The sequence below is a fragment of the Apostichopus japonicus genome, chromosome 9 (assembly GCF_037975245.1).
Source record: "Apostichopus japonicus isolate 1M-3 chromosome 9, ASM3797524v1, whole genome shotgun sequence".
Lineage (NCBI taxonomy): Eukaryota > Metazoa > Echinodermata > Holothuroidea > Aspidochirotida > Stichopodidae > Apostichopus > Apostichopus japonicus.
Genome location: NC_092569.1, coordinates 5,688,883 through 5,716,521, shown reverse-complemented (window position 1 = coordinate 5,716,521; position 27,639 = coordinate 5,688,883). Strand labels below are relative to the sequence as shown.

Below are 27,639 nucleotides of genomic sequence, written 5' to 3'. Positions count from 1 at the left end.
GGAATTTTGATCCCTGTAGATTTTTGCGATTCTGTCTAGCTTTATTGGGTGACTCATCACTAGTGTGCCACAAGGGACCACATGTCCAGGGTCCCTGGTATGGAAAGGACCTCGGAGTGTACTGTAAAAATGACAGAACAGTGAAATTTTAAAATATATAATCATCATCATCATGTAGAGAAAGATTGGTGAATATTTCGTATGACTTCTGGTTTTGTAATTAGGAGAAAAACTCTTTATTGCCAGTCATGACTCATGGAAAGAAGTATCATCGGGGGTTAAAATAATTGGCCCCTTAAATAACATGGGGTGCGGCATGGGTAGTTAACTCTCTTCAACTGTGATGTGTTATGGGGAATAGACTCTTGTGAGTGTGTACTGTGCAAATGTTTTAAAAGTGTATATCAGAAATGTGGAACTTTTCTTTCTTTCTTTCTTCTTCTATTAAAGTTATACACAAGTCACAAGTATCTCTGGACAGTATAAAAATACTTCAAAATACCAGCTGGAATATTCAGTATTTTTCATGGTACCTTAGAACGTACTACTTTGGTAGAACTCCACTAGAAATAAGTGCCACCTTTGATAAGTCCCATTAGAGCGTTAATGCCAAGGATCACAAATGTATTGATTATTTTGTGTCTTTATGTAAATTCATATGCAAATGCCTTGAAAATAGCTTTTAAGCAAATTAATGTGTACAGAGTAGGTCTTAAAAATTACCAATAAGGATTTTCTATAGGAGGAAAGGAAAAGGTTTTACAAGTTTTTAAGTTAAATTTGAAGTAGGACAAACTGAACCCAACCCCCTTACCCCCCCCCCCCTCAAATAAATCTTTGTTTTACAAAACCGTTAGTTGTAACTTTTGCCATTATTTGATCAACCAAGTGGTTTTATACTATTCAGATGCAGTTGGATATGCCCTGCAGTCTAACTCATACATCTTGACATGGAGCTGCTAAACCATTAGTGATTTATTAAGAAAGGAAAGTTCAGCCAAAAGTCTAATTTTTGACTGGTGAATGAATAGGCCATGTTCTTAGCATCCCAGTAAAGTTTGCATGCAATTCCTAAGTTCCATAGCGTTATCGAGATCGTTATGACGACCGTGCCTTTTCTGTCACCCCCTCTTTTTGGAACGAACTCCCATTGCACGTTTGTGACTCTCCCATCCTTTGTATTTTCAAGAGACAAATTAAAACATTTCTGTTTGATTCCTAGTTCCTTTTTTTATCCCTTTGGTTTCCTTTATCTCTTTCCTTCTTTGTAAAGCGCTTTGAAACGCTGTATGAAGCGCTATATAAATGTAATTTATTATTATGATCGAGATACATTCAAAGTTGAGATGTTTGTACCATAAGTGAACTTGTACATGTATAGCAAACATTGGATATAAAGTTTAAAGGAAAAAAACGTCTCTCGGTGTGCTTCTGAAACATCACTCCTGTTTGCTAAAAGTTCACAATTGGTACAACAACCAAAATTCCGGAAATGGTATGTAGGGGAAATGGTATGAAGGGAATTGAAAATTTGAGATGAAATTTTGACCTGGATGCTTGAAAATAAGTGCCTCTTTCATCTGTCATAAAGAGTTCAGCTAGAGTAGCCTTTCAACTATGTGGAAATCCAATACAGAAAAAGATTGTGTAAGACGAATTGAATGCAGTGATGAATATTGTAATTAGTTACAAACCTTTGTTTGTAATTTCATCATTTACTATATTTTGGGATTCCCATTCAACTTAATGCAGGAATGCAGGCTCTGTACAGTATGTTAACCATTAATTTGCTACAGTGTTTGAAAAGGTAAGCCTCATAAGTGAAAATAAAACCTCAGTAATTCGCCCACTGGTCCGAGTACAAACTCTATGATTACAAGACTATTAAGTGCTGGTAAATAGTTTACTAAATCTTGCAAACTGTCGTAAGTCGATTTCCGAAATGTACCCACCCCCCGGGGGTGGGGGTACCACGAGTAGGAAGTACAGGCAACGATGATAGAATGCCTTGAGTACTACACAAGAACAGACGCACTATAACGGTAGGTTGGATCTCTGATGCTATAGTGCGGCATGTCAACTCTAGAGGGAATATTTCTGAAAATGGTTTTTGTTTATTGAGACTTTCAAAGTCAGTTTAATATCAATTGTTTCATGTGGACTTAATCGAGTGCTATTATTTGAATATTTTTCAGATCAAACTATTTATATCTAATTGTGGTAAAGAGTTGATAAATATATGCAATAATGAAGGATCTACTGAGTGAGTTAACAAAGTCTTCGAGTTCATCAAATTACGTTTCATAAAGTACGGTGCATGGAAACCAGTAGATTTTGTCGAATTTGAAGCAAAAAATGAAAGAAATGTATGGATGTATTTTAGATCCTCCTGCAAGCAGGAACTCGCGAAGAAGCCTCATTGGCTCATCAAAGCCGCATGCGGACCGAAGTCAGTCTCTTAGATTCATATTTAATGTCCATGATTATGAATTGTCAATTATTAACAACTCTGTAACTGGACGATATACATTAATCTTGGAGTGACTCGAACTGGAGACCTTATGATTGGAAGGCACCGCCGTTAACCACTGAGCTAACACCCTAGAAATTATGAAAACTGGACCACATTCAATATATACGTGTGTACTACAGTCAGTTGGATTTGTTGGTCGCAATGAATATTCATGTTTTGCTTGTTTGTTTTTTTACAGAGGGAGATGGAAACAGCAAGTGTCCTACTCCTGGTTGTAATGGAACAGGTCATGTAACAGGACTGTACAGTCACCATAGAAGGTAATTGTTCACTGAGTTTCTTTAACGTTTTTGGGATATATTCTATAGGTTTTCTTTCTCAACCAATTTGACTATCTCAGCTAATGAACCTCGAAACATTCCATTGTGCCGAAATCCACCGTACAGTTGTTAAGACCATTAAATTGGAAATTGGCAAGTTGTAGATTGATCTCTACTATGGATAATATCGATGTGTTAATTCGTACCGTGTTTGGAAAATTTTCAGATGAGGTGGAATATAAAATTGGCAACCTTTGTAACAAAACTAAAGTTACATCTGTTACAAGAATCCCTGAGAAATGTACCAGAATGAGGTCATCGGAGACGATACCTGGGATTAAACTCTGCTAAGATTATCTGGGATAGTCTAGTACGTTTGCAGCAATAGAGGAGACAGCTGGAGCTCAAAACAGCAAAGAATATTGGAAGAGTTAATAGGCTCATTAATAGGCTCGCGAGCAAGTTTTTGTTGGTTGACTGCAGGTTGTTGCTATAATGACAAAAAATTGCAATAATTGTGCAATACTGTGCAAAAAATAAATTGTACAAATAAATTATGCAATAATTGTGCAATAATGCAATAATTGTGATATATATTCCAAATTATATCTTTTTCCTACACATAGCAGTTAAATTCATCTCTGCATTCTTTCTTCAGTGGTATATATTATGACCGTAGAATGGAAGCAGTTAATACAATCTTAGAAGTCTGTCGTTGTTGAAGTTTGTTATTGTCATAACCATGTTTATATGTACTACAACACTTGACAAATAAATAAATGAAACTTGAACTAGAGTAGCAGCTTGTATTTACTACACAGAACTCTATAAAATTGCTGTTTGGTGAGTTCAGTCAAAAGTTAATGTAATCTGATCATTTTAGAATTGGTCTTCAATGATTGGATCCAAGGACTGATTCGATTTAATATACAATGATTTAATATACAATGACTAAGACCATTTGTTGTTTATAAATGTAATGTTCCCTCAGATATGAAACTTCACAAGTAATGTTCTCTCTTTAATCCCTCAGTTTGTCGGGATGTCCTCATAAAGACAAGATCCCTCAACAGTGTAAGCAAACTTTTTTTATTCATAATTTGTTTCTTTGTTTATAGCTTAATTAATTAATATGTTTGTTGACCTCACCGTCACAGATCGGTGAGAGTGCTCAATCCAAATTGATTTCTCATGGTTTGTTTTTGCAGAAAAGAAATTTAAATTTCACCATTTTGCTGTTGTTATTTTAAATAAATTTTGAATCAATTCTGAGTATGTGGTCGGTGGGACATTTGTCATGGTCATATTAATCACATGCAAAAGCAAGTTTGGAAATTTGAAAGTTGTTGACTTTTGCTTTGCCACACATACTTGAAATGAGAATTGACCAAAGAAACTAATGAGTTACTTTGCTGTCCAATTTTTTGTATGAATATCAATGCAACAAGCTGCTCTAAATTGAGATTTATCATTTCCATCAATATCAATTAATATTATCATCAAAATGTAAAAATTATCTACGGAAATGTCTTCTTTTTTCAGCTTTCGAAAGCTTCAAAGTTCTTGCAATAATCACTTTTGACCGTGAGTTAGATGATCTCGGGTGAAAACAAATTTAGAGAGAAAGCACAAAAGTAAACACAAGTCAAAGAACCTCCAGTTTGCACAATTTGTTAAAAATGTTAAAAATAGTTTAAATTTATTCATTTTCATGTAACAAAAGTACACTGTGAAAAAACATCTGTGTCACACAAGCATGAAGTGCCTTGTCTTCGAAAACGATAAAAATAAACTTTTTAACCTTGGAAATTGACGCAGTTGTCCAAACGGCATTTGATTATATGCTAATCTGGTTTGATCGCGTAAATCGTAGAATAAATTCTAATAAATTAGAATAACGCCCCGGTAACGATTCCGGCTGTGAATGAGCTGTATTTGTAAGAAATGATAGCAAAAGAACACAAGGGCATTATGGTGAGAGCATTGATGTCAATTTCAGGAGTAAGCTTGATGTCATAAAGTCTGTAAATTACAAAACTAAAGATGCCAATTTGTCAAACCTGTGGGTGGTGCTTGTAGAAGGCCTCCAAAGGTTTTTCTCCCAAAGAGATTGTTTTGCGATCACAATCCATCGGAATGGTTATTCTCTGTGCTAATAATGAGCTTAAATAGAGGTCAGGAATGAATCACTCAAATTAAGATAATTCACTGTAGGCTTTTAGAAGTGATAATTGTCTGCATGTGAAGAAACAGATAAGAGATAAATTTGACTTTCTGAAAGAGGATTTTAAACTTAGTATTTTGCGAAAACTTGACTACAATACCCCCACATGCCATTTTTCCAATTTTGTTTTTGTTGTGTGTGAAATCAATTTTTGTATTCATAGGGAACCTTGAGGCAAGCAGGTGTGATCTTATAGATGCAAATAGTCAAAACCCTCTTTTTATTTACTTTTATGTTTTGACTTTGCTTGGGAATGGCTGTACCATTCACCACATGTTTTGTACAGCTTTATACAATACTCACCACTATCATGAGTGCAGTCATATTCTGATGCATCCACTTGAAAAAAATGGAAAATTGCATTCCAAATTGGGAAGAAAAATCAAGACTTTTTCTGGTAGTTGTGCATCTGGAACATCACACATGTTTGGATCAAGTTCACTTTCGGTACCACAGGTACAACTGTCAAATGAACATATTACGCAAATGTCGCCCTCTGTGGAACGAAACTTTCGCCGAGTTCTTCAGATTGTGGTTCCTCTTTTAAGTATCAATAATAAAATTACCGCCGAACCAGTCTGTCAAGTTTATCACGTTGTATTCTGGGGTAATCTCGAAACGACATCGAACATGTACTATCAAAGGCATGGTTAGGTCGAAGAATAAGGTTAAGGGAGGGAAGGGGTTTGGAATGCTTGCACCGTGAGCAGATAGTCTCTATAGCAGAACAATTTATCTCATTAATTCACTCTTCATTGAATTTCCTGGTCATGTGATGATGTCTAGATCATTCTAGATTTCCCAGCAAAATTTCAGACTTACTCTGTAATGTTGATGTTTTTCTAATGGGATTGTTTTTTTTCTTCTTTTTTTCTATGTTAATGCAGTTTTGTTTTTTCAAGTTCAGTACTTTTGTGATGTTGTTTTTAATTTTTGGTTTCTTTCTTCATTCTTACTCACAGTACTTCAGTTACATGAACATGTTCTAAAGTAAGATTTTACCATTTTATCTTGTAATTCCTTCATCCTCTGCATGTAAAGAAGCATCTTTTCTCTCCTCTCCATATACTTTCACCTTCTTAATTCTCTTTCTTCCAATCACCTCTGACAAATTTCTCTTTATCATTTTTTCCGTCATTTGCTCTAGAATTTTCCCCCAGTTTTATCAAGGTCGTCAATTGCAATTGCGTTGGTGAGGTGTAACTGTACAGTGTAATTTAATACTTGTAAGTCTGTTTTCTTCACAATTGGAAACCAGTTTTTTTTATTTATTTTTTTTTATTTATTATTGTCATCTTTAATGAGGGTAGTCCTGCTCAGTGCAGAAGCACTGCTTTCCAGAGGAGCCATCACATAACATCCAAAGTTTCCTCATTGTTTGCCAGACATACCAGCAAAGTTTCACATTAACACCCACTGTTAGCACCATTCCCTCGCACAGACAACCATTAAATAATGTACCTACTTGAAAAAGTCTCAATGATCTAGAAACTGTTCTTTCATTCCAATCTTGTCCAATTCATACATTATGAGGGTAAACTTGCTTGCACACTCAGTAGCAATCACTAACTTCCTGCCTTTCTTATCAAAAGTCCATGTCCTTCTTCTCCCTTTTATGTTCGGTATCACTTTATTTTCATCTGGTGTTTTCCTTATCTCAAAACAGTTGGTGATGCCTGGCTACAAGTAAATTGTTGTTGGTAAAAACGGTTGTTTTTTAAATTGCCATCCAAAGTGTTTGGACCGTTGTCCCTGATTTGTAATTGGTTTTCATTCTAATTAATGTTCCAGGTTACTGTTTTACTCCAATTGCCGTTTATCTTGATGCATTTGCTAAACACAGAGAATTCCTACACCTCATTTTTTAACTTCATTTTATTTATTTTTATAATTTTTTAATTTTTATTTGTTTTATTTTTAAAGAAGACAAACACACCAAAAGATAGAATATTAATACTGTAAAGATGGCCCCCTCTTTGGATAACAAGAAATTAATATATTGTTTTTCCTTCCCTTTTTTTATGGCATTGCTTTGTAAGCTGCACCTCTTCTGCCCTTTGTACTAAGATCTCATACCCTGTGTTGAATTCATCTGTGCCTTGCATGCCATTCCCCCCCCCCCCACCTGTTTTCTATTTTTATTGTTTTTGCCCGGTTATTTGCCGACTTTCTGCATGAAAGTTTATTGATTATTTTTTCCTCGTCTTGATTTCTATGTCGAGTTGAGGGGTAACATTTAACTGTGAGCTGCCTCAGTTTAGTTCTGTTGGATAAATGTGAAGCACAGAGAAGGACAAAGGGGAAAGAAAATGTAGAGAAAAAGTCCAGTTTTGCATAAAACGATGGCTACAAGTTTCCATAGTAATTGTCAAAATTGTGTTTTCTTTGTTAATTCTTCACTATTTGCAAAAAAAGGGAGAAAAAATTGCATCTTGGTATGTGCTATGTGACTAAATTTTTTGAGCAAGTATCAACATTTTGATATTACATCCCTTTCTTGAGTGCAATGTTCTTTTCGGGACGTAAATTTTATATTTCTGACGAGGCAACTTACACAAGGGACAGAATTGAATTTCTCTAACCTTTGGCTATTTTACTTGTCTTGGTTTAATACCCTTTTTAACCCCTTAAAACATATGCAAATTGTATGCAGAGATGGACAAAAATTTATTCTCATAAAATGTATTTACATGAAGTCTGAAAGTTATTTGATTGTATGTGAATACTTTTTAAAGATAATAAACATGTTTCTTCTCTAAATGGAAATAAAAAATAGATATTGGGTGTCTAGAAGCTTTCTAAGAGCAAAAATGAAGCATTTTAAAAGTGGGTGCCTTCGTAAATTGAGCTATCGATGAAATGGAACTTGTTTCAGAAAATATTTCATCCAGTACTCCGTCGTTAAATGCTGCACAAAATGATCACAGCGCTATTAATGTACACAGATGTATATCAATGTTTTACACGGAAACCGTAGTATGAGAGGAAAATTTCAAACCTTGCTAAACAAAATTTGAACACCAAATTTATCCCTGTTCTCTGTCCTTCTGTTGTCTTTGGTGCTCAGCAAGACAAAGTCCTTATTATGCTGTGTGAGTCGATGACAAGTACTTTATCGAAGGGAGACACTTTGTTTGGGACCGTTCTTCACAATTTCTGTGTTCATATTTTTTCGTCTATTTGCTCATTCGCGTCCCCATATTTCTTTGCCTTTTATTTAACTGTTTACTTTTATGGGAGTGATTGATTTGAGCTTCCTTAAACAGATAACACGCCACAATGGTTATTCATTATGCTTGGTACTAACTTGTAGACTCTGGAAATTGAGCAGAGATTTTTTTGTTTGTTTTATTTTTATGGCTGCATAGTTAGTTTTTCTCTTCATTTTTGTTTTTGTTTTTTGAATTTTGGTTTCATTGATTTTATATATCTTTATCTACCATTCATGGGAGCAGTTGATTCAAACTCATCCATTTCATCTGTTGCTATTACCTGCGAAAGAAAACAAAATTTCATATCTGAATCCAAATGGTAACTTAATGTTTTTCTTAGACTGTCAATTGATATTTGATGATTCTCTGTTTCATGTGGTGGTTGTTTTAAGTTCCCTCTAGTATTCAGACACACAGGCAAACCTTCAGCGTTGCCCATTGTGTGCGCAGGTTTGTTTGTGTTTCTATGGTGATAACCATCAGTGTTGCTCTCAGGGGTAGAATTATCGGAGCAGGTTTGCATTTGCTAATTTCAAACTTGTCCTTCAGTTCTTCCTTATTTGGAGTTTTGTTGTACCCCAGGTTTTTTGGAGAAATCTCTGAAGATAAATGTTGTGCCATTCCTTGCTGTATAGCTTGTGTCTCATTGTTTGTGTATGACAGTGACTTGGATCACCCCTCCCCTCCCCCACCTCTCCTCCCCTCCCTTACCTCTCCTCCCCTACCCCACCTCTCCCCTACTGCCACTCTCCAAATTTAAAACCCTGGCTATGTGATTGAACTCTGTTTTAGTTTACTACGTACCATCAATCTACATCTGAAGTATGCCAATGACTTGAGTTGTTCTCTCCAACGGTAACATCTTGAAGAAATGCATGGGGGTACACTATGTTGAAGAGTATCAAGTGCCCTTTCACAGGTTTCTACTTACAACTTAAGTAAAGTACTACAAAGGAGACAATCATTTGTACTTCAAAGATTTATAAAACAATAAACCGCTTTGAAGATCTGATTGACTGATTGTCCAAATCGTTCTAGATATGAAAGATGGTATGTGTCAGTATAAAAGTAGTTGATTTATGAATTTACCAGGAGTGGCATCTTGTGCTGCTGAAAGATGTAGGCAGGACTTGTACTTTTTGTTAAAAATGTTACATCTCCTAGACTAGGTAGCCCAGCCAATTTGGTTAACGAACATCTGTTGATATAGTGGTACTTAATCAATAATTAAAACATGGCATAGGAATGAAATGTGTACTGATGGACATTTATTTGTTTCTATTTCTGACGGATGGTAATTTCTAAATTGTGCCTATTGTATTCCTTAAAACAATAATGTTCCAAAACAAAAGGAGTCTGCTACAGTATTTCGTAGTTTGTGAACCTGAACTGTAAACAAAATGATAAATCCTACCAGTTAATTCCTAGCAGTAGATCCTCTCGGGATCAAATCGGCTAGCCCCCTTCTAATTTGATACCCCACAACAGCTTTTTCTAGAAGCTGAGAATGTTTGTTTTTTCTCTCATTGAAATTTAATCCAATGAAAGAAAATCAATGAATTGTCCCCGCATGATCAATAGCTATCGATTGGTCGTAGTTTTTTATTGCAGGAAAAAAACCAACCAAATCGTTTATCTGCTTAACCAACACAAACCAGTGAGAGCATGTATACGTCTATGACCTGTCACACAATACCTTTCATGCACCTATGAGGAGAATAAAGAAAATATACCATTTCGCTCGCTCACCCCTCCTCCACCCCCCCCCCATGCTGGTAGTCCAGTTAATATTCTGCTGAGGCAACTAATTCAGACCTGTTTTTCATTCTCTTTTCACTCACTTTATTCTACTTAATGCATTGATTCTGAAGCTTAAGTAATGAAGTTTCATGATTTCCAAATTTGATTTGTGGCTCACAGTTGGTAAATTTCTCAAGCCGTCGTCAACATGCAAGTCCCCATTGTTTCATATTGCATTCATAAGAATTTTAATAATTAAGGTTCAATCAAGGAAGGCTACGTGTTTTGGGGTAGCTACAAAACAATATTCCTTCCGCCGTTTCTGCGGCAAAGAGCTCGAGTTACAGAGCAAGGGTCTTGGGTATCGTGCGTGGTGTAAGAAGAAGTGGTAATTTGCAGAGCCTGGGATAACCAGTCAAGCAGGGGAACTTAATTAAGCGTATAGACTGGTTATGTTATGGATACAAGTAGAAGGTATGGAAGGTTATCAGAATGCTTTAAGGTCTTCCATTTAGGGATGTATCTGAAAAATACAAAATTAGATGCAAATGAAAAATAAAAAGAAAGGAGGTGGGGGGGGCAGTGGGGAGAGTGGGGTAAAAGAGGATAAAAGGGGCAAAAGTAAGGTGTTAAAACTCACTTTCACCTTATGAAAATTGGATATTGAGTTACTGCCATTTGCAGGCTGAGACTTAATTAAATCTGATGTGTCTCCACACTGGGAGATCTGACTAGACAGAAAAAAGAAAAAAACAATTTGTCTTGGATGGTTCATAAACTTTACAAAAGCTTCCATATATATATATATATATATATCTATATATATATATATATATAAACATATATTTATTATATATATATTATATATATTATTTATACACTATGTATATATATATTATGTATATATATATATACATATATATATATATATATTTATATGTATTATGTATATATATATCACATAGAATGGTGGTCAATATTCACAAAGAGTGCTTTATGCCAAGGCAGAGCTAGAATATCACATAATATACTTAACTAAACTATCATCATACTGCTACTCGAAGTTTCACGGGTACGTCTCGCACTGTCGCCATGGCAACCGTAAACACACGCCTGAAGCCGAGATAGCCTATGTTGTTCAGTTGCCTGATGATCGGTGCGCGAGACGTACCTGTGAAACTCCGAGTAGCAGTATGATGATAGTTTAGTTAAGTATATTATGTGATATATATATATATATATATATATAATGTATATATACATATAAATATATATATATTATGTATATATATACATATAAATATATATATCGGAGTTGATGCAAATAGATTAAACCTTGATGTACCTGTATGTCAGTGTAATGGTAGTTGTACATGAACTATGTGAGTGTGTTCATGGATCAAGACGACATCTGCCTGTGAGTAATTAGTAGTAAAGGCTACAGTAGGGTGTGAATATACAACACCATCCTGAATAGGCGGAAGAAAATAAAAACAGTTCACTTAGAAGAAATTACTGGAATGCGTAAACAATTAAAGCTTTTACCGGTAGGTTAAAAACTTCATTTGGCTATCAGTAATGGCTGTAGTGCATCATCAACTGATAACAGTATTGGTAGATGGTTATCATGGTTCACACACTGTCTGGAAAATGGAAAAATATGTGGGGGAAAAGTATTGGAAAAATGTGGGGAAAAAGCGTGTTTCTGCATCTCAAAAGTCTGTGAATATGAATAGATGTCGATGTGAATAGATTGACCATCCGCAAAAGATACCATGTACGAACTATGTTGATGTGAATAGATTGACCATCAGCAAAGATACTATGTTGATGTGAATAGATTGACCATCAGCAAAGATACTATGTTGATGTGAATAGATTGACTATCCGCAAAAGATACCATGTACGAACTATGTTGATGTGAATAGATTGACCATCAGCAAAGATACTATGTCGATGTGAATAGATTGACCATCAGCAAAGATACTATGTTGATGTGAATAGATTGACCATCAGCAAAGATATCATGTATGAACTATGTCGATATGAATAGATTGACCATCAGCAAAAGATACCATGTATGAACTATGTCGATGTGAATAGATTGACCATCAGCAAAGATACTATGTCGATGTGAATAGATTGACCATCAGCAAAGATACTATGTCGATGTGAATAGATTGACCATCCGCAAAAGATACCATGTACGAACTATGTCGATGTGAATAGATTGACCATCAGCAAAGATACTATGTCGATGTGAATAGATTGACCATCAGCAAAGATACTATGTTGATGTGAATAGATTGACCATCAGCAAAGATATCATGTATGAACTATGTCGATATGAATAGATTGACCATCAGCAAAAGATACCATGTATGAACTATGTCGATGTGAATAGATTGACCATCAACAAAGATACTATGTTGATGTGAATAGATTGACCATCAGCAAAAGATACTATGTCGATGTGAATAGATTGACCATCCGCAAAAGATACCATGTATGAACTATGTCGATGTGAATAGATTGACCATCAGCAAAGATACTATGTTGATGTGAATAGATTGACCATCAGCAAAAGATACCATGTACGAACTATGTTGATGTGAATAGATTGACCATCAGCAAAGATACTATGTTGATGTGAATAGATTGACCATCCGCAAAAGATACCATGTACGAACTATGTTGATGTGAATAGATTGACCATCAGCAAAGATACTATGTTGATGTGAATAGATTGACCATCAGCAAAAGATATCATGTACGAACTATGTTGATGTGAATAGATTGACCATCAGCAAAGATACTATGTTGATGTGAATAGATTGACCATCCGCAAAGATACTATGTTGATGTGAATAGATTGACCATCAGCAAAGATACCATGTACGAACTATGTTGATGTGAATAGATTGACCATCAGCAAAGATACTATGTTGATGTGAATAGATTGACCATCAGCAAAAGATACCATGTATGAACTATGTTGATGTGAATAGATTGACCATCAGCAAAGATACTATGTCGATGTGAATAGATTGACCATCCGCAAAAGATACCATGTACGAACTATGTTGATGTGAATAGATTGACCATCAGCAAAGATACTATGTTGATGTGAATAGATTGACCATCAGCAAAGATACTATGTTGATGTGAATAGATTGACCATCAGCAAAGATACTATGTTGATGTGAATAGATTGACCATCAGCAAAGATACTATGTCGATGTGAATAGATTGACCATCCGCAAAAGATACCATGTACGAACTATGTTGATGTGAATAGATTGACCATCAGCAAAGATACTATGTTGATGTGAATAGATTGACCATCAGCAAAAGATACCATGTACGAACTATGTTGATGTGAATAGATTGACCATCAGCAAAGATACTATGTTGATGTGAATAGATTGACCATCAGCAAAGATACTATGTTGATGTGAATAGATTGACCATCAGCAAAAGATACTATGTCGATGTGAATAGATTGACCATCAGCAAAGATACTATGTTGATGTGAATAGATTGACCATCAGCAAAGATACCATGTATGAACTATGTCGATGTGAATAGATTGACTATCCGCAAAAGATACCATGTACGAACTATGTTGATGTGAATAGATTGACCATCAGCAAAGATACTATGTTGATGTGAATAGATTGACCATCAGCAAAGATACTATGTCGATGTGAATAGATTGACCATCAGCAAAGATACTATGTTGATGTGAATAGATTGACCATCAGCAAAAGATACTATGTTGATGTGAATAGATTGACCATCAGCAAAGATACCATGTATGAACTATGTCGATGTGTATAGATTGACCATCAGCAAAATATACCATGTATGAACTATGTTGATATGAATAGGTCAAAAATTCTCTTTCTTGCTTCAAGTACAAGTAGTGTGGATAATATATTAAGTGTGTAAACATCCCACCTGGCTCTCAGTTTGCTGTATCATGACATGGTATGATAAAATGGCTCTCAACAGTTAGACCTATGAAGTTATGGTTTATTTTTATAAATGGATTCAAGTCCAGCTGTTTTGATCATCCACCTGTCCTGCCAACATAACATCATCTTAAAGATGCTGGTTGCATTTACTGTAACCTTTTTCACATCTCTCAGATTCACTTTAGATATGTGTAGTGTTCTACACAGCTACTGATATCAAGTGCTCGTTATCGCCCCCAACTCCCCCCCAACCCCCCCCCCACCAAACAAAAATGTAATTAGTTTATAGCTTTCTGTAACTCCTACATATATACAAGGTCTAAAGTCATTACAAGAGCAATATGTTGCTTTTTCTATTAGAGCCAAATTTCCCAGATTAGTAGTGGTATTAATTGAATGACATGCCTATTCTGTCTGTAAGACTCGTTTTAATAGTCGTGTAGTTTGCTGTATAGTGACTGTTTATATATTTCAGTGCTTTTTCTCCCCATCAATATTTATTACCAGGAGATTCTCCTCTGTGATTGGTCAGTTGGGATGCAATCTTCTGTGAATGCCAGACAGCAACCTTAGAAATGTTACATTCATTCCTTTAATATACCAATCATCTCTAAATTGATACTCTTTTGTATGAAACTTATGTCACTGATGGATTTAATCGAAAAGATTACGAAGAAGGAAAGTATCGTCGTGCTGTGATGGTGAGGCTAGAAAGTAGTTGCTATTTTATACACCCAGCCGATGAGAACAAAGCTGTCATTGTTGTATTGAAGCTCCTTTCATTACTGACATGGCCGTCAGTCACTCCAACCTGTATCATAGCAGCTCAATAAAATCGTCACGGATTGGTTTCTCTCGCCAATTTTCAGTTGTCAGACTTTAAAGAAGTAAAGCAATAAAAATGATATAATTTAATAAGGTCTTACTTGGCAGAATTTTGCAGTTGACATATTCTAAGAGAGGGAAAAATAGCTGCTCGTCAAAATGAAGCCTTTTATCTCCCTGTTAGTAGCTTTTACATTCAAAAACTCAGAGGGGGTCAGACCGGTCTGGAGAGATGAACTTCCGAATGTAAAGCAGGGGTCAGTGGAAACTTAGGGTCGTACCAAACTGCCATCAAATATCTTCCATATATTTGCATCTCATCCTGCAAGGGGTGATAGAAACTTGTAACGTGAATGTTTACTACATAAGTGTGAAACTTTATATTCGACTGTTCAAATCTTTTTTGCATTTATTCATTCTCTCTGCATTTTAAAGATCATGATTTATTGTCCTCTCCCATACCCTGCTCCCACCCCCTCCCTCACCCCTAATCAAACCTGCTAGAAAATCAAATAATGGTATTAATTCATACGCTGACATTTTCTATAACTTTCTTGTTAAACTGTTGGGTCCAATCGCCACAGTTGTTTAAACAAATTAACGGTTATCACTTGGACTTAATTTACCAGTTCTTCCAACTGTGATCGGGGTAATGAGCCTACCGTCAGTTTCAGTACAGTGTGATTGTCTGCACTGGTAAACGGTCAGCGCTTCTTTAGAACCTTAGTGTCTTAACTCTGAGATTTGACAGGTTTTGTAATGTCTAGGTGACATTCTTTCTCTTGGGAAATATAAAAAGTTATTATGTAAACCCATGTAGAACTCATGTGATCAGAAAATTCAGGGAATTTAAACAGAACAGTATAAAAAATGTAGGACCAGAGCAAGTTATGGTAGTTTGAATAGTTTAGTTACTTTCAATCCCATGAATGATTAAAATTTGAGTAGTTTCTTCTCAGAAGAGTCACAGCAGTTGTTAAAATGGAGTCATCATTTAAATGCTATGTATTTTCGGGTTTTTTCCATTCTTTGTATACCCTTTTGTGTGGGAACCTTGTTAGAGTATATATTTTGTGTGTGTGTTATAATGGAATGGAGAAAATGTTTTACCAAAGTGGTTCAAATAATTTGATTTTAAAGTTTGTGTGTTTGAGACAGTCTACGTAAATCCCAGCTATTTCATTATTACCAGGTGGGTATTATATAGCCCGCAGTACTGTTGCATTATAAGCATTTATTCATTTTCTCCAAATTTATTTTGTTATGATAACATCTCATGAATCTGTTGCATATATACTGGATTGAGTCAAGTCTAGATTCCAAGTCTGTTTAGATTTTAATCTTTGAATGTTTTCCTTCTAGGTGCCCAACGCCTGGTTGCAATGGGCGCGGTCATGTGAACAGCAACAGGAACTCCCATCGAAGGTAAAGTCTGTTTCATTTAGCAAAGCTGTAGCTAGCCCGGGCGTTTAATCTTGTTCTCATACGTGTCTCTCCCTCTACAACTCAATACAGTGTTTAATGGCGAGCCGAATTATGTGTATAAACGTGTATTCTTTGAACTTCAGTAGTTCTCCCATCCCTTGCATCTGAAATAATTTTGTCCTTTGAAACGTTTCTATGCAAGACATCTCTGCATTATTTTCGGTGACATTTTGAGGGATTGTATGTTTTACAAGCTACAAGGGGGGGGGGGGGGGTTGGGGAGAGACATTTAGTGTATTGTTTGCTATTTTAACAGCAATATGTCCGTGTTTGGTGAAGATTGCTTGCTTGTGGTGAAGTAATCAAGCTTTTTATTTCTCTCCATTTCCACAATGTCTAGCATAGGAATACATAATTTATGTTAGTTGGACATGGCCAGTGCAGGTCAGTCATTAAATGGACATTGCTACACCCCAAGTGAAGGGAATTTGAGGATTCAAATGGGCAAAATTGATCATATTAATGTTTGTATGTGTGTGTGGGTACAATGTTTCCCACACCTTTCCCCCTCTCTCTTGCACAGATTATTTTGTTTGATAGGGCTATTTCTAACTTATCAATACAAATCTTGAGTTTGATTCCATGTTCAACTAATTGGATAACATCTCATCACTTTCTACTTCCTGCGCCATGAGCGTCTTTTTGACGGATACTGGCGCATTATAAATGTCCATTATTATTATCATTACTATTCTGAGGAGCTTCTTACCCAGACATAGAGACCAGCTAATCTAACGCTGCTATAATTGACACCTGATTATTGTATGGCAGCTGTTTTGAAACCTTTCTAATGCATGGTCTAATTTGTTTAGGTTTTTTTCGTAACATGGTTTCATCACTGCATCGTTACTCCATTGCTACAACGGTTCGTACTCGCTTTAGTTTTTTATTCATCTCGTTTTCACTCATCCGTGATGTTGCTCTTCATCTTTCAGTTTATCCGGGTGTCCCATCGCAGCAGCCGAACGGCAGATGATGCATAAAGGAGTCAATCTGGCGGAGAGAGTCTTGAGGTAGGTAAATCCCCCTAAATTTGGTGTTCCCCTCTGAGAATGTCATACTAGTAGGCAAATCAGATGCGTTGGGAAATTAACAAGACTAACAAATTATAGAGAACCTTTTTGTGGCCTTTCAGAACCAATTCTGACTGGAAATGGGTTTTTTTTTCAGATGATATTGTGTTATATTCAGAAAGTTAATTTTTGCTTGAAAACAGTAGTGAGTGAACAGTGGAGAACTGGGTTTGTAATCACTTCAGCTGTGCTAGGATCCACCTTTATTGAATACAAGAACCCTATTGTTTTCTGCAGAGGTCAAATGTCATTTTGAGGTCAGTAGAAGTGAAAGTAAGAAAACCTTGTAAACAGGAAAATTCCAAACATAAACTTTTGATGAACTTGATCCATGGTATGTGAATCAATCTTATGGAGTTCAAAATATCCTAGTGATTTCTGAGGTCAAAGGTCAGTAGAGGTCAAAGTCTGAAAAATAAGATAACTCAAAAGTGAACATTATATGAACTTCACACTTGGTTTGTGAATTTTTTTCTTAAGTGTAAAAGAACTAGCTGCAGTTTATATGGAATGTTCTCAAAGACTGTAAAATGTGGGCAAGGAATCACTAAATCTGCTGGCTTTCGGGTTTTATTATTGGTGTACAACTAGCATTAGCAGTTAAATGCTTGACCAGTCAATAAAGATGAATCAAGCGGATCAACTGAAGATTTAACCAAGAATTAAACTGTAATCTCGTCCGTTCTGTAAACCCATTTCAATCTTTTGTGATTTTCATCAAGCAGAAATGACATTTTGTCACCATCCTAGAAAGCAGGAGACTTGGTAGATCAGTCTAAAAAAAATTCAGAAAATTGTCAGTTTTTTTATACTCTTCCTGTTGTTTGTTTTCCGAATCTTAAATTGTTCAACTTTCTTTGTTGTAAGTATATCATGCATACAGATCTTCTTGCACATTTAAATTGTGGTAACAACTTTGTTTTCTTTTTTTTCTTCCTTGAATTGCTTGTAGGCCTATGTGCTATGTGAAACAGTTAGACCACACCACTGTCCAGCCAGGACAATCCAACATAACGCCACGGAATAACTTACAAAAGGAACTCGAAAAATACAACAAAACCGGTGCTGGTCCTGACACCATGTATTCTGCTGGACAGAAGCGCATCGCCCCAAAGATTATCCACGCCACGGCATTGGCTGATTTGAGCCCACCCTTAAAGAAAGCTTGTATCGCCGTCGAATATGCCAGGCGCAGAGACACCACCATAGACACAGACGAAGCCAAAATAGCAGCAGGTGCAATCAACTTGTCTCTCAAGCCATTACCAGAGATCATATCACCCTCTGTCGCTCGCACCCCGAGCCCCCACCTCTCCCCCATGGTCCCACAACAGAAGGCGAGTGAACCCATGCGGTTGGACAGCAACGGCACTCTGGATCTGAGCATGAAGTCCACCCGTAACCACGACGAAAGGAAAGCACCGTCGGAAGAACCGGACGGCGGTTCCCAGCTGGTGCAGTTGAGCATCCCACACCCCATCATACAGAGCTCTGCTGCACCACCGGCTATGGTTCCCCAGTCCAGCCCATCACCTACCATACTGCAGATTCCAAAGACCTACGACCAGGTGCTAGATTTCTCGTCGGGGGTCGTCGTCGGTGGTGGAGCAGGCAAGGCCATACCACCGACCACGCTGTCTCTGACGTCCCCTCCAGTCCTGGAAGGTATCGAAGAAGAGTAAGTATCGAATAAATGGTTTAAATCCCTCCACGTCCTCCCTAAAGAGATTGACCTAGCTAGAGAAAATAGGCTTTGCCAATTATCGACAGACAAGGTAACTGCCTCCTGATGGAGGCAAACCGAAGCTACATCGGTTTGGCAAGTTGGCCTCCCATAGAATCTTTGGCTACATCCATTAGACAAGCTTACCGTCACTCTAGATATCTTTTGACAATGTCAGAAGAGCCAGATTTAGCAGGCCATTAAATTTCCCTGTTTTAAATCTGTATTAAGTCTTAAAGCAGTTGGTGGTGCCCTTTAAAAGAGTGAAATAAAATGTCATTTGAAGAGGTAGTTTCTGGCATATATTTGCCAAACTTTTCTTCTTTCTGTTAAAGTGATTCTGAGGTGGTCTTTGTAATTCATGTATGTCTCTTGTAGAGGATCACAAAAGCTCATTGATTACTGCTTATTCAGGAAGAATAATAAGCAGTTGTAAAGAGTAGGCACTCAGTATCTACTACTGCTATAAATGAGCATGTTCCTGTAACTAAACAATTGTCAAAAGTGGAAATAGTTTGGTGGTATACACTTCTAGGATTGAGGTGTTCAAACCAGGTAAAAGAGTTATATTTGGAGCATCGTTCAAAACGAGAAGATAGTCTGGGTCGTCTGCTCATAGAGAGAGAAGAATATGGGTAAGATTAGGACAATTTCTACGAAGGTAATGGTAGTGATGTAGGGGTTCTGCAGACTGCTTGAATAAATAGATAAATCTGCAATAGTGTCTAAAGCTTTCACACAGTGATATTTCTTTCAAAGTAATGCGCTTCCACAAAATGACATCATTATTTGCCTCAAATTGCAGCTTTGAAATTGGTCAAAGTTATCGTTTGTTCTTCCCTGAAGGTTCTACCCTTTCGGGTTATTAAGAAGCAGTTAATAGCGAGGTAAAATAACACAGGTTTGATGTCGATCTGTCGTGGGTACAGATTCAGCTGTATCTATTGTTAATAGTTTGAGCATAAGTGACCACCATCATTTGACTTTGTAGCTTATTAATTAAGGTCAATACTGATCAAAACTTTGAAACTATTATTCAGATTTCCTTCAAAGATAAGTGCCGATCTCTTCAGCAATCATGCCAGAAGTCGCCATATGGCGTGGTCTGAATATCAACTCTTTTGCGCGGCTCCAAACAGTGATGTACATTCAACAGGTGCTAATTTGTTAGAGAGAGTCTGATTCGGTGAATGGTCAGGTAGAGAGAGAAGCACTGCAGCACACAACATGTATTTAAACTTGGCCTAGCTGTCTGAGATGTGTAGCTGATGTACATAGTTTGAAATAATCTTTGTTTTGTTTTTTGTGTTTTTTTGTGTGTTTTTTTACCTGCAGTTTAGTTTAAATTGTCTTCTCTTTGTTTGTCTTCTTTTTTTTGGATAAATTTTCTTAATTTTCTTAATTTTTTTTTGCTGTCATGGATAAACTCATTCCTCGGTACTAACAGCTTAGCCATGAGAGCCAATAAGCTTAAGCTTGCTCTGGATTCAGTTAAAAAGGAGCACTTGACGTGAGTTGCCAGCATGATAATCGGTTGTCCTTTTTGGTGAAGGTTTATTTTTTCTTTGTAACTCGCATGCTCCTCCTATTTGTTGAAAAAAACAAGTGTCGAAGATCATTCCAGGTAAATCATTCCCTACCAGTCTATCTTGTGCTGAAAAAAAAAATCTGCATATTGAGAAGACCAAACTGCATTCATTCCACCAACACTTTATGACAGGGTTGTTCAAAGTGACAACCTCATGATGGTGATGTTGCTCATATGACAACCTCATGGTGATGTTGTTCACATGACAACCCCATGCTCATGTGACAACCTCATCATGGTGACGTTGTTCACATGACAACCTCATCATGGTGATGTTGTTCACCATGACAACCTCATGATGGTGATTTTGTACACATGATAACCCCATGATGGTGGTGTTTTTTGCTCATGTGACAACCTCATCATGGTGATGTTGTTCACATGACAACCTCTTCATGGTGATGTTGTTTGCATGAAAACCTCATCATGAGAACATCACCATGGTAATGTTGTTCACATGACAACCTCATCATAGTGATGTTGTTCACATGACAACCTCATCATAGTGATGTTGTTCACATGACAATCTCATCAAAGTGATGTTGTTCACATGACAACCTCATCATGATGATGTTGTTCACGTGACAACATCCTGGTGATTGGTTTCCATCTTTTTTTGTTTTCTTCCTTTTGATCTATCTCTTTCTTGCTCTTTGTATAGTGTTGTATCTTCTGTTAAAATGTTGTCAGATATAACTTGGGTCAACTAAAATGGTTTGTGTATTTTGTTAAGAAACCAAAGATTAGGTTCATTCTAACGATGGAACTTGAAAATAATGACCCATGAATGACTTTCTACTCAATCCTATTTTTATGGCATTCTTCATTTTCTCCCTGTTGCATGCTGTCTTTTGCACTAAAGGCTGATTGTTGCAAAGTCTGTGTAGGTTGTCTGAAAGATAAAATTGATTTCCTTTTGTAGGTTAGGGAAACACCATATATAGTAATAAAACATTTCAATGAATGAATAGATTGTATTCAAGACTTTGCCCTGCAGGCAATATTCCATGGCAACTGGTTGTTGTTCAACATAGTCTTTGGGACAATGACCCAAAAAAGCCCTTGTGTGTTTCTGTAACATATTAATAATTATATCTCTCATGGTTTAAATTTATGCCTTTGCAATACATGTTGTTTGTTATATCGATGTTTAATACTGCAAAGAAAACCCTCTGCTCGTTTAAAAACAAATTTTGTCATCTTATCCTCGGCTTCCATCGATGTGTGCTTTATACTGATTGAAATATAGAACACTGGACTACTGTGCTAGTCGTCCCAAATTGGTGATTATTTTGATTGCACCCAATGCAGCAGGGTTATTCAAAGTTCATGCAAAGAACACACAATTTTTAACTTCACTCATGTCTGTAACCGAAAAACAAAACGAAACAAAGACATGAACTTTAGCAGGATGATGCTCTGTTAAATGTTGTGATGAAATGTAATTGGTTGCTTGCCAGAAATTTCCGTGTGTGTGGCCAGGTTTCATCGCCTGATTAATCTTATTCTTTGTTCATTAACATCCTGTCTGAATTGCATCTCCGAATATTAGATTCGATCATCAGATTCTCCGTAATGTTTTTGTCGATGATCAAGACCTTAATAACTTAATTTCTCATACGTTCTCAGTGGTGGTGAGGTTTTTCTTCAGTATTCTACATCCACACACTGCCTCCCCATTGAGAACTTGTAGTTGAATAGATCAAAATGATGGTCACGAATACAAATAAACAATTAAAATCATTTTCGAAAGAACCGGGAGTATATAAGTTTACCTAGATATATGCTACCTTTCGTTGGGTGGTAGGGCTTGTGATATCATCGGTTTACCCGTGAGAAGAAAACGTTCGGTGTATGAAGGAGGTCAATTCTTACAGAAAACTATTGAAATCCCAAATGAGAACTATGCCCGTAATTAACGAATCACTTGCCTCTGGCCCGCAGGATTGGCAAGATGATGCCCTGGGAAGATGGTTACTAGATAGAAAATGCTGCCTGCTTTCAACACTGGGTGGGGCTTTTAGCTCTATGCTAGATTTTCTTGACCATTAGCAGTTAAAATGAACAGTAAAAAAAAACAAAAAAGTTCCGGTTATTCCTGAATTTTTCTGAATCTTTATGTCGCCTTATCATCTGAACCGAGTCTTTTTCTCAAAAAAATCCTCTTTTTTTGGTTTCCAGTTTTTTTGGTGTTGAGTGTCTGTTGTTTTGTGCTTCCATTTACCATCAGTAGAAATTCATTAGGCTGATATCATGCCAGTTAATGACAAGTGACTTTTCCCAGGGAAACCTGACAGCAATAATATTCTCTCTCAACCATCAAATCCAAGCAGTTTCAAACAGTAAATATGACAAATGTCAGAATCATATCATATCGGAAGAGGGTTTAAGTAATTATCGAAAAAGTGTGATAACAGAAGGCTGTGAAATATACGTATACATATATTAATATTTCTTCACTATGTGGCTCTTTGAAATTCAGCGTTGGGACACTCCACAGTCGTAACTGTGTGTGTTTACGTTCACCTAGGTGCGAGTATCGTCCATAGCCTTCTCTGTTATCGGACACTTTTACTGTTTTAGCTAGCTGTTTTCTCTGTATATTAGTTTTGACGACTGTTCTCGAGTTTTAGATTTTAGGTCAACCGTGGGGAGTCATTGGGATGTTTATAACTTTGCGTTATTTCTAATATCCAGAGAGGTCCTAGGATTTAATTGGTGATTTAAGCTATTTTCTAGAAGAGTTATTAAGACGACAAGGTTATATATATATATATATATGTACATGGAAGTGTAACCGCAAGGCAAGCTGGAAAGTATAGTATTAATTGCGAGCTAATAGATCAAGAAGATATATGCATATTAACTGACAGTAACTGTTGGACCTATCATCTACAATTATGTGTAATTTATATATAATTATATATGTTATATATAAACCAAGCACTGGTTATAGAGGAACTTCACTGAATAGTGTGTGTGTGTGCAGGTGTGTGTATACATTTCTTAACTGCACAGTCCTCTACATTTACTAGATATGTATATTTCCTGTACAACAAATTTATGTCTTTTGTTCAATGCATGAGGGGAAATTTTTTTTTCTCATGTAGCTCATTATAAAAAAGATAGCAAGTTTTCAAAAAAGTGTTTACATGCAGGTATGGAAGGCTGCACTGTGTAAAACTAGTAGTCACAAACAGCTGAGCATCAATTGTCATCAAAACAACTTTACAGCTGTTAGCAGGTGTGGGTCAAAGTATCCTGTGCACTTTCATCATTGTACGATTCTGGCAATTATTTCTAAACTACATAAAAGAGATGAGAAGAATTTAACATTTGTAGACAGGAATTGAAACAAATTACGTCTGGATGTAAAAAACATCAATTTGATGCTTTTTATATCCAATTTTGATAAAAACTTAAGCCTTTAATACTTTGATTTTTCTGGAGAAGGAAAAAAGAAGTATACTTGGATCGAGCCATATCAAAAGAAACAAAGCTAATAAAAAAAAAATGAATAAATAAAAAAAAAAATAATCCTGGCAGCTAGCTCTTGTTTCATTAAAAATTCTTGTCAGTTGTTGATTGCACTTATGTCAATAAATACAGGCTTATTAGGCATTTAATAATCTCATGGATAAGTACCGCTCTGGGGATTTGTCCACCGGTAATTTGCACAACAGCTTGAGATGACGAACTGCTCGGCCTCCTCTCGGTCATTCCTCCTCTCACACAGGGAGGAAAAAAGATAAAAGTTTGTCGTTTTTGTTTTCTTCTTCTTCTTCTTCTTCTTCTTCTTTTTCTTTCTTGAAAGAAGAGGATGATGAAAATGTTGATGGTGGTGGTAAAAGTTGTAAGGAGAAAAGCAACATTGGAAGTTTTTTTTTTTTATGAAGATGGTTTCTGTGCGATGCATTGATTTGCCCGGGCTGAGTATCTCTGGAGGGGGTTTAGAACGTTACGAGGGTACTCCTAATATATGGAGGAGAAGATGGGAAAGAAATAACCAGCACCAGAGACGGGTTAAAGACAGAAAAAAAATATTCCAAGACTGCTTAATTCAGTTAGGTAGTCCTTGCCGTTGGGATGTTGTGCTTCTCGTGTATAAGGAGGTATAATTGATGCTGGGAGGTGAGACGAATTAACGTTAGATTATCCGGTGGATCGCATAAATCAATCTCTGGGTTTTTGTTACTGCGAACACGGTTATAATGATGCACGAGAGAGAACCGCGGATTCTGACCTGTTGGGTTTTATCCTTCTTCTTCTCTTTCTTCTTCTTCTTCTTCACGAGAGGATTGTGAAAGAGAGGAAGTAGATTTTCTATTTGCAATTAATGAAAAAGACGTTCGAAGGGAAGTACCATGGAAAATAAAATAGCGTTGACTGTCGTATCGAAGCGATTAGCCACAACAGGTGAAAGGATTAAATGTACGCAAATGTTTGGGAAATGCAATTGAAGATGGATTGATTGATGGATTGTTCTCACTATTCAGATTTATTATGACCATTGAACTCAATTGGTATCCAAATAATTAACATAATTCAATTCATCATTTGTATATGGTGACATTGAAATTAACATCATACTAATTTTAATAAATTTCCGATAATTGTCAGCGATTTGCTCAGTATATGATGATTCTGTGATGATGACACTGTATGGTACAAACACATGTAGGAGACCTCATTGGAGAACAGGTTGTTCCAGTTCAATATCCAAGAAGCTGTGATAGATTCTCATAAAATCTGAGTTTGGTACTGCAGTCTTGGTCAATTTTAGCTCAATCATTAATACCATTGATCTCCTGATGAAGATGCCTAAAATGAGCATTACTCCCCGAGTCAAATCCCTCCCCCTCCCATCCCCCTCCCATCACACCCCACCTAATGGGGGGGGCTTTAGAGCATTGAAAACAATAGTGTTCATTCCTCAGTGTTTGTATTGATTAATAGCTTTGTACTTTCAAGTTGCTAAATGGGAACTTGCAAAAATGTTTCCTTAATTTTAGTTTTAAATTAAGGCTTGAAGTATGGGTGGGAAAGGTAGTTTTGTGTGTGGGGGGGGATGTGGGGAGGAGGAGGGTGCCAAGGCAGGACAATGTGAGTTTTCACAGTGTTTTTTAAGTCTAGTATTTAGTGAAATAATTGTGATGTTTTGGTAGCAATCATAGTTACAGTCTAATCTCACTGATAAATTCCCCAGCCTTGGGAGAAATAATTTACATAAGTTTGAAAGGGTTGTCTAAACTCTCAAGTTGTATCTTTTACCATAATCTTATGTCGTGACTTTCCTAAACTCTCAAGTTGTATCTTTTACCATAATCTTATGTCGTGACTTTCCTAAACTCTCAAGTTGTATCTTTTACCATAATCTTATGTCATGACTTTCCTAAACTCTCAAGTTGTATCTTTTACTATAATCTTATGTAGACTTATATGGTGACTGTTTAAGTACAGTGTTGCATGTCTGTGTCCTTCGTTTGGTGTTTCCCTCTTCTGTGCCTTTTGCATGAGTGCTGACTTTTACTTTCCAGTTTTAAGGAAATGTCAAGTTTTGTCTTCATGATACCAATAGAGTATCCCATTTATAAATATAAGATATTTATGAGGAAAAAAATGTCTATTATTCATATCATTTATATCAGTTGCCCACATTATTTGTTTCCTTGGGGGGTGTTTCTTTTTATTGGGGGGGTGGTGGGTTTTTTTTCCATCAACATTCCCCATGTTTCTTTTCCATGCTTATCATTATCTTGTTTATTCATGAATATTGACTCTAACAATTATGCTAACCATTCATTTGCTATTAACTTCCATTTGAATAACACTCATTATTAGCAGCTCATACATATTTAACAGTTCTCATGAATATGTATAAGTCATTATAACATCCTCTTTTTCCATCTCGCCCAGCTGTCCCACTCCAGGCTGCGACGGAACAGGTCATGTGACAGGGAATTATGCCTCACATAGAAGGTGACTAATACGTCCTGCTTTTAACCCATTTAGCCATTTTGCTGATTACGACTAACAGTTCCATATTTATAGCTTAAATATCCTCGATAATATATGATCATAAAACGCTCATCGAGAAAACTTCTTTGTCGATGGGGTCCATTCAGCGAGATGTAGTTTGCTTTTGTTGACCTAAACTGTATGGTTTCCATAATGCAATGAGGCAAACAAATATCAACAGGATATATATAAAGAAAAGAATACATAAGAAAAAGGGTTTGCAACAACTTCATGCCATGAATAGACGGAGGTTACGTGGGGAGAGCATTATTCTTGGGTAAATCTACTCTTTCGTGTTAGACAAACAAGAAACGGTCGTCTTGTGGAGATGGGTATAAACTGTGAATGATGCCGAGAGACAGCGATCCTTGTCAAAAGAGTAGGCAAATAAAGTCTGAGATCCGTGTGTACATTTGCTTTGATATAAATATATTTAGCAGAAAGTTTGTCTTTGAAATGCGATTCATTGTTTCGGAGAATAGTCGAAGAAGGAACAAAAAGAAGATGTAGAATGTCAAAATTAATTACAGCTGGAAGAGCTTGAGTCCGTAATTAAAAAAATAGAAGAAGTCAACAAAGTGTTTGGGAGTTTTTATCAATCTAATCAGGATGTAGGAGATCTCGCATGGGCGCCATACCAAAGAGGAATCAGGCTTCATGTAGAGCTCCAGTTTGCTGTAAAGTTGCTACAATCTTTGTTGTACCATAGTGGTTTTTATACTGAATGCAGAAGAAGTTAAACAACACATAACAGGGAACATTAACAGTTCAGTCATTAACTGCTCTCTGGTGACAAGTTTAGACTTGGTCAAGTCTAGAGGTCTTGTACTTGAAAGGCGGTTGACGCTTTAATGATCACTCCTAAATGGGTGCTTCGAGTTATTGTATAGGCACTAGTTATGAAACTTAGAAACAGTTTGTGGACATGGAAATTAGTAGATATTGATCAAATTAAATGGCAAACTGGGATAAATTGAAAAG

The 27,639-nt window shown here is 36.5% G+C and overlaps 1 protein-coding gene across 10 annotated transcripts in view; it reads left to right on the top strand.

The window, feature by feature from the left end:
• Positions 1-27,639, top strand: part of LOC139973483 (uncharacterized) — a 117,315-nt gene that overhangs the window by 72,241 nt on the left and 17,435 nt on the right. For 9 of the 10 annotated variants that reach the window (XM_071980201.1, XM_071980196.1, XM_071980195.1 and 6 more), the window contains exons 4-11: positions 2,712-2,793; positions 3,827-3,867; positions 6,684-6,717; positions 16,134-16,196; positions 17,192-17,269; positions 18,282-19,007; positions 20,500-20,562; positions 26,557-26,619. In XM_071980201.1, the coding sequence (XP_071836302.1) occupies positions 2,712-2,793; positions 3,827-3,867; positions 6,684-6,717; positions 16,134-16,196; positions 17,192-17,269; positions 18,282-19,007; positions 20,500-20,562; positions 26,557-26,619 (1,150 nt within the window). Of the gene's footprint in view, positions 1-2,711; positions 2,794-3,826; positions 3,868-5,979; positions 6,008-6,683; positions 6,718-16,133; positions 16,197-17,191; positions 17,270-18,281; positions 19,008-20,499; positions 20,563-26,556; positions 26,620-27,639 lie in introns of all 10 variants that reach the window. The other variant, XM_071980194.1, reaches the window with a different exon arrangement.